Genomic DNA, 15,888 nt, shown 5'->3' with positions numbered 1-15,888 from the left:
AAAGCCCATGCTGTTAAAGTGACTGACATTAGATCACAGTGCTTTAAGCCTCCTTTTGAGCCTGGCATTCATTTTCAAACCCTATTGAATTCAATGTATTTTAATGCATTTCATCACAATGGTAGCCATTTTTTTATTAAAAAAAAGGTGTCTGCCAAAACTAGCCTGAGAAAGACTAAGGACCTCATTACAAGTGTGGCGGTCCATGGACTGCCACACTTGAGGTGACGGTTGGACTGCTACACTCCAGGCGGTCCGACGACTACATTACAAGTCTGGCGGGCAGACCCACCAGGGGACCGCCTCCAACGCCAGGAACATCGTTTCTAGCGATCAGCCTTTCAGACAGTGTGCATTCCGATGGTGCTGGTGTGCTACAGTATTGTCCTCAGCGCCTGTTAGAAATGGGGTCTCTAGTTGGCAGAGGTATACACCCTTGTCCAAATAGGGACCACAATCCTAGTCAGGGTAAGTCACACACAATTATCCTGTGCCCACCCTCTGGTAGCTTGGCACTGAGCAGTCAGGCTTAACTTAGAAGGCAATTTGTAAAATATTTGCACAATAAATCATGCACTAACCCAGTAAAAAGACCACATAAATACACCACACAGTTTTAGAAAAAAATAAGATATTTATCTGAATGAATTAAGGTCACAACAATCAAGATTTTATAAGTACAAATTGAAATACAACTTTTGTAATGATAAGAAGAGTCTCAAATCTATAAAAAGCAACAAGTGTCTCTTGCAAGAATAAAGTACATGGTATGTGAAAAATTATAAGCATGGGTACAGCAGAAGAGGAAATGCGTGGAAAACGAAGGGATTTCCAGGTGCACACAGACGATGCGTTGATTCTTTTTCATGCTGCAAGGACTTTGCATCAAATTCTGGCGCTCAGGCTTGAAACCTCTTTGTGATGCGTGGTCTTTTGACACCCAGGGACGACGCATGGAAATCCTGGGCGTGCAGGACGAAGTCGCCGGTGCTGCGTCGATCCGGTGGGCAATGCATCAGAGTTTCTGTCACACAGCAGGCTGTGGGTCGATTCCTCTTGCAGGAAGTCGATCCAGTGGGCTGTACATCGAAGTTCCATTCGCAATGCTGGCGCTGTGTCGATCTCCACTCAGGGAGCCAGGCTGCGTTGTTCTGGTTCGACAATGCGGTGATTCTTTCACCGCTAGGCAGGCTGTGCGTTGATTCTGGCAGGCTGTGCGTCGATTTTCACCGCACAAGGGATGAAATCTTTTTTGTTTCCTGAGACTTCAGGAAACAGGAGGCAAGCTCAATCCAAGCCCTTGGAGAGCACTTCTCAGCACAGCCAGAGGCCAGCAAGGCAGCAGGGCAACAGCAAGGCAGCATTCTTTCACAGCAAGGCAGTCCAGGTACTTTGGGCAGCCAGGCAGCTCCTTATGGCAAGTTGCAGGATCTTGTTCAGAGTATGTCTAAGTTGGCAGGGTCAGGGACCCAGTGTATATACCCAAAGGTGCCTTTGAAGTGAGGGAGACTTCAAAGAGTGGTTTTGAAGTACACAAGGTCCCCTTTCAGTACAACTCTGTCTGCCAGGGTCCAGTAGGGGGTTTGGCAGTCCACTGTGTGAGAGCAGGCCACTGTCCTTTGAAATGTAAGTGTCAGGCCCTCCACCCTTCAACCCCAGGAAGACCCAATCAGTATGCAGAGGTGTGCAGGTGTGACTGAGCATCCTGCGTTTGTGGTTGTCTAGGTGAAATGCACAAGGGAGCTGTCAACTAGCCCAGACGTGGCTTTGAGACAGGCTGTAAGTCACAGAAGGATTTTAAGTGCAGAGAAATTCTTACTTTCTAAAAGTGGCATTTCTAAAATAGTAATATAAAATCCATCCTCACCAGTCAGCAGGATTTTGTATTACCATTCTGGCCATGCTAAACATGACCTGTTTACCCAATTCTGATCAGAACCTACCACTCAAACAGTCTATGAAGGTAACCCTGATGCTAGCCTATGAAAAGAGAAGGCCCTCATAGCAGTGGAAAACTAATTTAGGGGTTTTCCACTATCAGGACATATATAACACACAGGTATATGTCCTGCCTTTTACCTACATAGCATCCTGCCCTGTGGGTTATCCAGGACCTATCTTAGGGGTGACATATGTAGAAAAAGGGGAGCTTCATGTTTGGCAAGTACTTTTAAATGCCAAGTCGAAGTGGCAGTGAAACTGTACACACATGCTTTGCAATGGCAGGCCCGAGACATGGTTAAGGGACTACTTATATGGGTGGCACAATCAGTGCTGCAGGTCCACTAGTAGCATTTAATTTACAGGCCCTGGGTATATGCAGTGCACTTTACTAGAGACTTACAAGTAAATTAAATATGCCAATTGGATATGAGCCAGTGTCACCAGGTTTAAGGGAGAAAGCATAAGCACTTTAGCACTGCTTAGCAATGGTAAAGTGTGCAGCGTCCTAAAACCAGGAAAAACAGTGTCAAAAAGTGGAGGGAGGCCGGCAAAAAGTTGGGTGTGACCACCCTAAGGCTGTCAGCTCTAATAGCGCCCTTAAGGGAGCTGAGGCCAATACCGTAGCACTGTTCTCGCCAGTCAGCTGGGCGGGAACGTCTTAGTACAATGTTGGTGGGAACATTGTAATACAACAGGAGGTGATGCCACCAGCATGATGATGGCGTCCTCCCAGCGGCTTTGGCTGTCCCATGATGGAACCGCCAAAGTCGTAATCAGGCCCTAAAAATTCTAAAAATTAGAGCATTCACTGTGAGGCTTGCAAACTAAAGAGTGTGAATCACACAGCAATGGCAAGTCTTGTTGCCAGTGATACTGGCAAGGTGTACACTGTAGGAGGCTGGCCTGGCTTGTAGTGGGTACCAGAGGTACTTACACCTTGTTCCAGGTCCAGTTATCCCTTATTAGTGTAGAAGAGGTGTTTCTAGCAGCTTAGGCTGATAGAAGGTAGCTATGGCAAAGCAGTTTAGGCTGAACTAGGAGACATGTAAAGCTCCTACTACACCACTGGTGTCATATGCACAATATCATAAGAAAACACAATACACAGATATACTAAAAATAAAGGTACTTTATTTTTATGACAATATGCCAAAAGTATCTCAGTGAGTACCCTCAGTACGAGGATGACAAATATACACAAGATATATGTACACAATACCAAAATTATGCAGTAATAGCAAAAGGAAGTAATGCAAGCAGTGTAAAGTTACAATGGATTGCAATAGGAGCATATAGGTATAGGGGCAACACAAACCATATACTCCAAAAGTGGAATGCGAACCACGAATGGACCCCAAACCTATGTGAGCTTGTAGAGGGTCGCTGGGACTGTAAGAAAACAGTGAGGGTTAGAAAAATAGCCCACCCCAAGACCCTGTAAGGTAGGTGTAAAGTGCACCTACAACCCCCAGAGAGCACAGAAGTCGTGATAGGGGGATTCTGCAAGGAAAACAAACACCAGCAATGCAACAGCAGTGGATTTCCAGACCTGAGTACCTGTAAGACAAGGGGTCCAAGTCCAAGAGTTGCGACAGTGTTGAGAGTGGGCAGGAGCCCAGGAAATGCCAGCTGAGGGTGCAAGGAAGAACGAAGAGGACTAGGAATTTCCCTTTGGAGGATGAATGTCCCACGTCGTGAAGAAGCTTGCAGAGGTGTTCCCACGCAGAAAGACCGCAAACAAGCCTTGCTAAAAGCAAGGGTCGCGGTTAGGGTTTTTGGATGCTGCTGTGGCCCAGGAGGGACCAGGATGTCGCCACTTGGATGAGGAGACCGAGGGGGCGCCCAGCAAGTCAGGGAGCCCTCACAGAAGCAGGCAGCACCCGCAGAAGTACCGGGACAGGCACTTAGAAGAGGAGTGAACCGGAGTCCACCCGAAGTCAGAAAAGGGAGTCCCACGATGCCGGAGGACAACTCAGAAGGTTGTGCACTGCAGGTTAGAGTGTCGGGGACCCAGGCTTGGCTGTGCACGAAGGAACTCCTGGAAGAGTGTACAGGAGCCGGAGCAGCTGCAAATCACGCGGTACCCAGCAATTCAGTCTAGCGTGGGGAGGCAAGGACTTACCTCCACCAAACTTGGACTGAAGAGTCACTGGACTGTGAGAGTCACTTGGACAGAGTTGCTGAGTTCCAGGGACCACGCTCGTCATGCTGAGAGGGGACCCAGAGGACCGGTGATGCAGTCTTTTGTTGCCTGCGGTTGCAGGGGGAAGATTCCGTCGACCCACGGGAGATTTCTTCAGAGCTCCTGGTGCAGAAAGGAGGCAGGCTACCCCCAGAGCATGCACCACCAGGAAACAGTCGAGAAAGCCGGCAGGATGAAGCGATACAAGGTTGCAGTAGTCGTCTTTGCTACTTTGTTGCGGTTTTGCAGGCATCCTGAGCAGTCAGCGGTCGATCCTTTGGCAGAAGGTGAAGAGGGAGATGCAGAGGAACTCTGGTGAGCTCTTGCATTCGGTATCTGAAGAATTCCCCAAAGCAGAGACCCTAAATAGCCAGAAAAGGAGGTTTGGCTACCTAGGAAGGAGGATGGGCTACCAAGAGAGGTAAGAGCCTATCAGAAGGAGCCTCTGATGTCACCTGCTGGCACTGGCCACTCAGAGCAGTCCAGTGTGCCAGCAACACCTCTGTTTCCAAGATGGCAGAGGTCTGGGGCACACTGGAGGAGCTCTGGGCACCTCCCCTGGGAGGTGCAGGTCAGGGGAGTGGTCACTCCCCTTTCCTTTGTCCAGTTTCGCGCCAGAGCACGGCTGGGGGATCCCTGAACCGGTAGAGACTGGCTTATGCAGAGATGGGCGGCATCTGTGCCAATCAAAGCATTTCCAGAGGCTGGGGGAGGCTACTCCTCCCCAGCCTTCACACATATTTCCAAAGGGAGAGGGTGTTACACCCTCTCTCAGAGGAAATCCTTTGTTCTGCCTTCCTGGGCCAGGGCTGCCTGGACCCCAGGGGGGCAGAAACCTGTCTGAGGGGTTGGCAGCAGCAGCAGGTGCAGTGCAAACCCTGAAAAGGCAGTTTGGCAGTACCCGGGTTCTGTGCTAGAGACCCGGGGGATCATGGAATTGTCTCCCCAATGCCAGAATGGCATTGGGGTGACAATTCCATGATCTTAGACATGTTACATGGCCATGTTCAGAGTTACCATTGTGACACTATACATAGGTAGTGACCTATGTATAGTGCACGCGTGTAATGGCGTCCCCGCACTCAAAGTCCGGGGAATTTGCCCTGAACGATGTGGGGGCACCTTGGCTAGTGCCAGGGTGCCCACACACTAAGTAACTTTGCACCCAACCTTCACCAGGTGAAGGTTAGACATATTGTTGACTTATAAGTTACTTAAGTGCAGTGGTAAATGGTTGTGAAATAACGTGGACGTTATTTCACTCAGGCTGCACTGGCAGGCCTGTGTAAGATTTGTCCGATCGCCCTATGGGTGGCAAAAGAAATGCTGCAGCCCATAGGGATCTCCTGGAACCCCAATACCCTGGGTACCTCAGTACCATATACTAGGGAATTATATGGGTGTACCAGTATGCCAATGTGAATTGGTGAAATTGGTCACTAGCCTGTTAGTGACAATTTGGAAAGCAGAGAGAGCATAACCACTGAGGTTCTGGTTAGCAGAGCCTCAGTGAGACAGTTAGGCATCACACAGGGAACACATACATATAGGCCACAAACTTATGAGCACTGGGGTCCTGGCTAGCAGGGTCCCAGTGACACATAACAAACATACTGACAACATAGGGTTTTCAATATGAGCACTGGGCCCTGGCTAGCAGGATCCCAGTGAGACAGTGAAAACACTCTGACATATACTCACAAACAGGCCAAAACTGGGGGTAACAAGGCTAGAAAAAGGCTACTTTCTCACACACACCAGCCCTTTTCCCATCGCCACCTCCATGTCAACGAGTGTCAAACAGCTGACAAGAGTGTTGTGGGGGCAAAAGTGTCAGGTAACTTGGCGGAGCAGAGGGGAGAACTGGAGACTGAGCTAAAGGGAAGTCACACTGAGACAAGAGGTTTAATAGTGTGACTTCAGGTACAGGACAGGCCATATAACGTTCTAAGGGGCATTGTATTATGAAGCAGCTTGGGGCATCGGCTCCTTGAATGTTGAGGCATCGCATCTGGGGTAGCAGAGTGGAGTTTTCTAGTCAGCAAGAGGCGACGTAGTGATTAGCAAAATTCCATGTGTGTTTCTCACCAACTACAAAACAATATATAATTTCAGCACTGTATTTCTTGCGAGAACTTTTTAGCTGCTCATTACTTCTCTTGCTGACTCATCTCACACACAAGATTTCCTCCCCGATAAATCGGTGCCATTGTGATTACAAAAGTTATAACAATAAATGCATGGCTATTTCAAGGTGAGTAACTACATTTGGGGTTGTTATTACTGCAAACTGGTTGTAAACAGCCACGACATTCAGTGCACTGATCCAAAACTTGATGGCCAGCCATTTAAGGCAATGCCCAAAGAGGTTTCAGCCAAACAATTCAATGGTTAAATAGGACATACTCAATTAACATTCTCTAAGATATGTTGTATGTTTGAGTTGTATCGAGATCTGAGGTATTTCAAACAGCTAACTGTAGCCAGAGATTAAAAAGGTCCACTTTTTACTTCTGAAAATTTGGTGTGGATTGGACAAGATGAGTCAGATATCTAGCTCAATGCCTGGTTATTAATGAGTTCTATTGTTTCATTGTTTAAATAAACTATTAAGGTAAATGTGATGGATGACTCTGGGGTTTTCTGCTCTTACACATTTGGGGGTCATTTTGAGTTTGGCAGACAGAAACCTGTCTGCCACACTCCCGACAGGGTCCCCCCGCCTACACAGCAACCTCACCGCCAGAGTTATTAGGGGTTTCCCGCTAGGTCGGCAGGCAGTAACCTCAGTTTCCGCCTTGCGGCCTAGCGGGAAACAGGCTACAGCATTGTCTCCGACTCGTAATAGAGCTAACTGCAATGCTGTAGCGAGCAGGTTGCACCAGCACCCTCGCAATATTCACTGTTGGCAAAGCACACAGGGAACATAGCAAGGGTGATGGGCAGGGGAGCCCTGCACTGCCCATGCCAAGTGCATGGGCATTGCAGGGCCCTCCCCCGTGGCCCTCTGTTCTCCGCCAGACTTTTCATGGCGGTGTTACCATCATGAAGAGGCTGGCAGAGAACAAGGTCGTAATCCCCAGGGTAGCGCTGCTTGCAAATTAGGATCTCCGCGGGTGCCAGACCGCCGAGATCCAAGATCCTGACAAAGCTGGGGGTTCTGCCTGGATTGTTATGTGTCATAATCAGGCCATCGGTTTCCATTGTACCAATTCTTATCCCAACAATGAAAAGAAAGTCCAATGAATACAGCACCCCCATGCACATCCTGTGATTTGAAAACCAATCAGAAAATTAGCTTACCATTTCCCTTTGAAGTCTTTTGGAAAAGTGGGATGTGGGCTCTCTCTGAAAACTCTTCTGCATGGTTTACAAGAGCATCTCTCACAGTCTCATAACCTGCGAGCACCACGGTCTTCTGAAGTCCAATATGAACGCTGAACACTGAGCCATACTCTTTGGATAGCTGTAAGGAAGAAGCACAAAACTGAAAATCTTCTAAAACATTCTGTCTGGGGGCTCACATCACCTGGAGTCCATAGGTTCTTTCTTCTTTTCTTCTCACCATCTCCCTTTCTTTGTTTCAGGTGTCAGAGGGCATATGAAACGTTAAAAACAAATGGTTTCTGCAGGTGTCACTGACAGTGAACTCTAGAAGCTAAAGCGTAATATGACTTATATGGGAGCCTGTGACCTTCCCCTTTTCTTGCTCCACCCCTCCGATACAGCCCTTCTTTGTAATTAGGCAGAGGTAAACTGAATTGGGTTGAACTCAACCCCTTGAATTTTAACACATTTAGAGATTCGGCAAACAAACAAACAAATTCCTTCCAAAATAAAAGCCAAGTAACAAAAAGAAAAAAATCTGATGGCATTCCTGTTACTCACAATTAAACATTTACAAAAATCCTGAGCATTTTGCCCTCAGACACCTTGTTCAGCGCTCACACAATAAAGCTGCAGTATATATTATTTCACACTCCCAAATTGTGGTGCAAAGTGAAAGCTACAGTAATGGGAAAACCATATTTTAACTATTTCGTACATACCAGTACTACTTCTTTAAGCTAAAATGTAACCAAACAACAAAATTACTCATTTTGGTCAGGTGAAAACACAAACAAGGTCGATGACTTCTCCTGAAACATGCTGTGTTGGTGTGGAGCCCAAATGACAGCCTGATGCATGTTGTTGATTTTGAAAGCTGTGGATTTTTTTATTTACTACTAGGCGATGGTAAACAGATATTTATTTTTATTTATTTTACTTGTTTTACTTATAACGCAATCTGTGCTCTGCCAAATGAGGCCAAAAGTTTTATTTTGGAACCCAACTTTGGAGCCAGAATATGTATCATACTAACATTATTGTGCTAACATAAAAAGAGAACAATTGAGAGGAAATGTCTGAGGTTACTTTTAGATAGCACTGACAGGGTCCTTTAGAATCAAATTGTGCATATAGACAGCCTTAGGGATGGATGGCTCCTGCACCTTAGGCAGTAGCTCTCCATAACCATTCAGCAATATCATTAAGGGAGAAGAACAGTGAATGTGGACAAGGTCATTAGAGGGGTTCCTTTCAGATGCAATCTACAGTGCACGTCACTTTGCAGCAGAACTCTGGCTTTGTTTCACCACGAAGTCTAACCTAGAGACCTCATTCCAAGGTAACGAGGGTTGGGGGTCGCTTCTTATGGACATAGTACTGTCAGATTAGGTTTATCATGTCTTGCTTTCATTAGTGTAAAGCTTAGGCTTTCTGTGCTATGAACTGTATATATCATGTTTATTGCAAGATGGTGGGGGTATTTGTATTCACAACTCTCATCTTCACAATTATGCTTCTTTTACTGTTCATTATCCTAATCAATGCAGCTCACGCATTTTATCGTAGGTTGCAGTTTTTTCAATAAATATATTGAAACTTTCCTGCGTCTCGTTCATTGCCTGTGTGTGACTGAGACTTGCTGCTAACATGAGAAAAGGGTAATTTCTGTTCAATCACGACTTCCCTGAGAGATCTTGTCTAGAGTCCATGTGTAAGGCTGCCAGAAATCACCTATGCTGTCCGAGTTTTAGTGAGGTATTGCTTTTGAGCCGGGAGGGTTAGACAGACAATTGTCACTTGTTATAGGAGTTGCCTAGAAACAAAACTGCTGTCATCCCTAAATCAGCAGTCTCATTTAGAAGGGAGAGTCCAACTATGACATGGCACCGAACAATGGTGTTTTGGCACTAATTTATGGATATCCTGAGTATTTATTTCTCACACATGGCAGGTTCCCTAAGTACCACTATACGGAGACATCCTCCTCAGCTGATAGGGAGCACCTAACTAGGCTGCAGGTTGTTCAAACTTGAACCTTTAAAAGGATTTCTCCCCATTAGGTACTCCTTCTCTGTTATTGAACATGGCTAACACCATAGACATTCCGGAAAATTTTAGAAATGCATTAACACAGCATCTAATACCCCATGGCTTAACAGATGAGGGCAAGGATGTCACATTTATCGTGGAAGCTCATGAAGCTTACCAAACAGAAACATTCTATTCTTGGGCTACATTTCCTGAGGAAGATGAGACAGCATATACATTTCACACATATAAAATAGCAAATGTACTGCAGCGGTACTGAGCATATCAGTAGACAGAGATACCCTTTTCCTATCAAGAACATCAAAATTGGTTCAATGGTGCCCTACCAGATGTAATACAACCTGTGAGATTAGGTCCCCCAAATGACGATGGACCAGCTGTTTGCCACATACACACCACAACCTGACGTACAGGTACTGCAAACAGCTGATATATGTGCACTTTATAATGAGCTAGGTCAACTTTACAGACGACTAGTAGAATTTGCTATTCAAACCTTAAATACTGCCCCAGCACAGGCTGCACCAGCTGGTCACCATTTGGCCATTACTGGGATTAACCCACAAATAATACAGCCTATCATGGGCAAAGCGCCCCCGGAACGCGAGAAGATTCCGTTCTGGATAGCACAAAAAAACAACTGGCTGGAAGTCCAAGATAAGCATAGAATTCTCACAATGTGCCTGCCATTCTGAATGGTTCCCTCAGTATATATATATATAATGAGTCAAGCTAAATAATTATTAAGAATTAAAATGCATCATCATAGGGGGTGAATCCTTCATCATTGCCAGCACCAAGCCATGGAACCCTGAACGGCTGAGGTAGGAGACTGGCCCCAAAATGGAATTTTCCTGAACAGTGCGTCCACTTTCAGACAAGCTCTTTACTCAGTGCCAAGTTTCTCCACTTTATATACCTTAAACTAACTCAAGAGGAAGATTCTAGTAACCCCACTCCCTTCGATTATGAAATTCAAGCCCTTGCTGTACTCTGTCTGTATTGAAAACATGCAAAGGAACGGGGCCTGCCCCAATGCGCGTTCAAGAGACAGAGCTATACTTTTCCTTGATGAAAAAGCCCGAGACTCTCTTATCATGTCTACCTTCCACATCCCCCAGGCTTTGTTCCAGAACAGCGTAACCCTGTGCTGGTGAGAAAAGCGCAAACATGTTTTGTGTGGAAAACAAGCTCAGTGTCGAAAAACCCTACGCCGCCGCCATGATGGCACCTGAAGCTAGGCACAAAATGGAGTCAGTGGTCAAAATGGAGTCTGTGGTCAAATACACATAGCATGACACTCCACCCTTTGACTAGTGACTCTCGTAGCATGCTGGTCTAAAAGTAACCCTTTTTGGTCTATACTTAGTAACTAAGGGCCAGATGAATGAAGCATTTTTAAAGTCGCAAACGGTGAATCGGGCCATTAGCGACTTGAAAAATGCTATCTGGGTTTTACGATTCGGTATTAGGAAGGGGCGTAATAAGGGCGTCCCTTCCTAATACCAAATCCAGATGGTATGTATGACTGTTTTGTGACCGCGGAAGCGGTCGCAAAACGATTGCAGTTAACACCAGTTTCAAACTGGTGCTAACCCATTCGCAAATGGGAAGGGGTCTCCATGGGACCCCTTCCCCTTTGTGAATGACAGCAAAAATATTTTTTCAGAGCAGGCAGTGGTCGAACGGACCACTGCCTGCTCTGAAAAAATGAAAAGAAAACTTTTCATTTTTGATTTTGAAATGCATCTCGCTTTCCTTTAAGGAAATCGAGCTGCATTTAAAAAACAAAACAAAAAACTGCTTTATTTAAAAGCAGTCACAGACATGGTGGTCTGCTGTTTCCAGCAGGCCACCATCCCTGTGAGGGCGGCCATTCCCAATGGGGTCGCAAATAGTGACCTACCTCATGATTATTCATAAGGTAGGTCATTTGCGACCCCTTTGGGAATCGCAAACAGTGTAATTGACACTGTTGTACATCAGGTTTTGCGACTCGCAAATTGCGAGTCGCTATGACCCGCAATTTGCGAGTCGCAAAACCTGAATTTCGTACATGTGACCCTAAGTTTGGTATGCATTGTATACAGCAACATAGCATTATTATAATACAAATTAACATAAGTATTCCACCTAAAATGGACCTAAGTTGACCTAAATCAGGAAGCCAGCTAAATAGCCAATCCCACCACCCTTTCTCTACATCTTGCTTCACTCCCTTCAACAATTCATGCAAGGCTTCAATGTGGAATTGGATAGCTTTAGAATGATCTGACAGGTTAAAACAACACATTCCTTCAAATTCAGAGCAGCCATGATCATGCTTCAAAAGCAAGTAGTCAATGGCTGCTCTGTTTTGCAATGCAGCATTTCTAGTGCCTCCTATATCTAATAACTCTGCTAAAGTGATAGATGTATGATTGATATATTTGACCATCAAACATACTAATTTGCTAATAACTTGAGTATTATAGACAGCTAACTCTGGAACTCCTACTATAGAAAGACTTAAGCTCATATATTCTGACTTAGATAATAACTGAATTTCAGAGTCACAGTCTTCGTTTAATTGAACTGCTTCCCTTGTGTGTCGAGTATGTAATATGGAGTGAAATGGAAACATCATAAGACCTAACTACGTAAAAGCACACAGTCCTCCAGTTATATTGGCAGGAATGTATGTGCAGGCGGTATTTACACAAGAAAATAACCACCTCACCGATAGTTTAACATTCTTGATATGACTAGCAGAGGTCACTATGTGTTCACAAGACATGCTGTTATTCACATTTCTACACATTTTATCATTTCTTTGCTGACATAGTTCTCGTTCCTACGGGATCTCTAGAGGAGACTCATTTGTTGCTTAAGGGCGCATTTGAGCACATTTTCCAATTTTCAAAGTGTCGCAGGTTAAGTTCTAGCAGACATCACCAGTAGTAACATTGTAAGTAATCATATGTGTTAGATTATCCCATTTTTCGTCTGTTGCCGCTTGGCAAAATCAGCAGTGTTCGTAAAGTACAAAGTGTGTCAACACCATTTTCTTTCCACGGCTCCATCCTGTTTAGTGGCATTGAATATTTGCAGCAGAACATTGATGGGAGTTTGAATCGCCACCAGGCAGGAGGAAATGACATACACTGTACTTTTCATATTTCTCATGCAAAAATCCTATTGGTTAAGCGCAGTTTGTGCCACATAAGTCCAAACCTTATGAGGCTGGTGCAGTAGAGATATTGATTAGCGCTGTCGGTCAATTACTTCAGGGCTGAGGGCTTTCGGTCCCTCCCTATCCCACTCGCACATGCCCAAAGGGAGACCGCCCAGAACAGCCAGCCCAAAGATACCTCATACTATGATCTGTAAAAGAGACAAATATGATCATTCTCGCAAATAACATTAATCAGCTGGTATGTACTCCCATCTCTCATGTCCTGGTTTCATGACTATCAACACATTATCCTTGCCTTTTGCTATAATTTCTGCTGGTTCAGGAGGGTGATTTGGGGATTCTATCCACACCTTAGCCCCAGGATTTCTGTCAGTTGAGCCAAAGGTTCCCTCCCAACCTACTGTAAGAAGGGCTACCCTACAGGTGGGGTTCAAACGCTTTGAAAGCTCTGTGGCCTACACTTCCAACTATGGCTTTCGCAATCACATGACAAGTGAAATTTGACCAGCAATTCTCACCCTGGTTGATTCAGATCCTCCATGTGCACTCAGGATTCACCGAATACCAACTGACAACTCACACACTCAAGGAAAACTAATGGCACTGTCAATGGTACCACATGACACGTACCTCACTGCGGACAATAAATTAACCATGTGTCTTCTACACTTGTACGTTATCCCGGGAACCTTAGGCCTCGACAAACCCTTCCACAACAACCACAGACATCTTTGAGCACAACGCGCCACAATCACTTTGAGTACAACGTCTCCCCGAAACACTTCACAACATCACACTTCACCACAATCTTCAAGCAAAAAGCACTGCAAGCACAATCCATATTTATACTCACACAACACGTCAGTTGTAGTCACAATGCTGGAACTTCAACAATCTCTGGAAAAGGCCATGGGACAAATTACGGGGGGGGGGATTTTGGATTGGGAAATGACATGTGAAATCACTATTAGTAAATACAATTTGGTTCCCCCTATTTGTGGTGAACCCATAACTTAGTTACCACAATTGCGAATCCTAATTCTCTTACATTAACCTAAAATATGGTTCCCCCTCTTATGGGACATAACTGTTACTTTGCTACCAAAACTGTTCGTGTGTTTTTCATCCTTCAAAGGAATCAAACGCTTCACAGAGGCCGATGGACCTTTTGAACCAGAAAGAAATGTGGTGAACCATACACAAATTTACATCATCATCACCGCAACTATTTAGATATCATAACCAATGTGGCCCCGGAAGGAAAACTCCAATCGAGAATAAAGTTCAAAGATTTATTTTACAACCACAAAGTTAGTGTCAAAAAGACAATGCATAAAATCAGACTGTACAGTAAAGATATATGATTACTATAGGCTGCCCAAAGCGGCGAAACAAGTTCAAACTAGTTGGCATTAACACAATTAGGCATTCAAGAAGAATCAGACATATCATTATTGAAATTATCTGAGATACAGAAACTTATCTCAGGTCAGATTGTATCAACATTTGTCAAGTTCAAATAAGCAGAGTATGCAAATTTTGGACTGGACATACGTTGTCCCTAAAGCTAACCAAATAAGGAAATGTATGTCTGGGGACAAACACATGCAGGCAAAAGTACAAAAAGGAGACAAAAATATTTCGGGAAAAATTTATGGTGGACTACCGAATATTAACGAAACAGTTATTTTTAAAAAGAGTGAGTGTCAGCATAATGATTCTATCCTAGAAAAAGGGACATGTCAGGGCAATCAGCTGCAAGAGATATCTCTCTCCAGGGGACAGCATTCAAGGATTCTTCATCACAAAGCATCTAGATCTGCAGCAAAGTACAGTCAGGCATGTCATCAGGGAAGGTGCAGAGAGAGAATCTGGGGTCAAGAAGGCAGAAGATCTGCAGAGAGATTGCCTCCAACTTACGAGCTCTACCCCCAAGAAGAAACGCCTAAATAAAAATGATTTGTTGGTTTTATGTCATCATGTCACGCGCACAAGGGCATCATCAAAATGTTAATTAAAACTTGAGGTTGTAACAGTCCGCTATTTTCTCAAGTATGTCATGGGAACATCTCCTCTCTCCGTGTAACTCCAATCAGTTTGAAACATTTTGTATTCCTTTGCAACAATCCACTTTAGTTCCCAGGTTTTGCAATACGATCGTCTCAGTTCCATGTGAATTTAGGTAATTTAAAACAAATTACTTCACTTAAAGTCCACAGGCCTGGATGTTCTTTCCAAGTTCTCTAAACTAAAAGTCTCTGCAGATGAAGAAAGAACCGTTTGCTATCTGAAAAGCATCTCATGGGAACAGAACCTAGAGAAATATTCATGCTAGAAAGAACAACGATTCATCACTTTTACATAACTGCAAATACGAATTCTGCAGGCCTAAGTTATGCTAACACAAGAAATATAAAATGCATTAAAAATTGTTGTTAATAAAACGCACATAATATGCAAAATTGTTAATTTATCATTAATAATATATCATCACAATAAGTACACATTTCATTATAAATTGTAAAACTTTGTTAATGCATTACATTAGGTATAACATAGAAGTATGTTATTCTCATTTACACATAACTTAAAGTTCATAAATCACACATTAACCATTAGAAAACCAAATTTTGTTTTGATACTAGCAGTTAGTCTGCAGTCTAAACTACTCTTTAACATTATTTATTTTTCTCTAAGATATTGTTTGATAAGGAAGGCACAATTGGGACAACTAACAAATTAAAACACTTTTAAAATGTGTCAGTGCAGCTTTCTACATTAGGATGTCAAGCATAAGTAATACATTGTCACCTTTTTCTGATGACTGGGTCACTACAAGCATTACAAAAGGTTATGCTCCAACACATCCAGACACCCACTCATGGTCCCTCCATTCTACAGGTATTAGCTACTTGGAGTCACAATTTACCAATGCATGCACAAACTCGGAATTGATGAAGATGAATGCATTAGGTTTCACCTATGTGATTTTTAACTTTGTTTTGTGTAATTCAATATATTTGATGCAACTTAAGTTAATCAGTGGGAAATGCAGTACAGTACTTTATGAAACTCTATTAGTTAAAGCACCGCAGAGATTTGTGTCTGTAACCTGAATGGCAGAAATCGAAACCTGATTGGAGCAGTGGAGAATAGTTAGGACCGTAGAAGTGGCCCCTGAAGTCTCTTTGTCTCTACTGTTGTTATT

General features: G+C 44.1%; 1 protein-coding gene across 1 annotated transcript in view; it reads right to left on the bottom strand.

The window, feature by feature from the left end:
- LOC138296718 (cytochrome P450 2K4-like) overlaps positions 1-15,888 on the bottom strand; it is a 107,526-nt gene that overhangs the window by 77,542 nt on the left and 14,096 nt on the right. The window contains exon 2 of the mRNA XM_069236119.1: positions 7,430-7,592. Within this exon, the coding sequence (XP_069092220.1) occupies positions 7,430-7,592 (163 nt within the window). The remainder of the gene's footprint in view (positions 1-7,429; positions 7,593-15,888) is intronic.

Source organism: Pleurodeles waltl, chromosome 5 (assembly GCF_031143425.1).
Source record: "Pleurodeles waltl isolate 20211129_DDA chromosome 5, aPleWal1.hap1.20221129, whole genome shotgun sequence".
Taxonomy (NCBI): domain Eukaryota; kingdom Metazoa; phylum Chordata; class Amphibia; order Caudata; family Salamandridae; genus Pleurodeles; species Pleurodeles waltl.
This window is presented reverse-complemented; position numbering and strand designations above follow the sequence as displayed.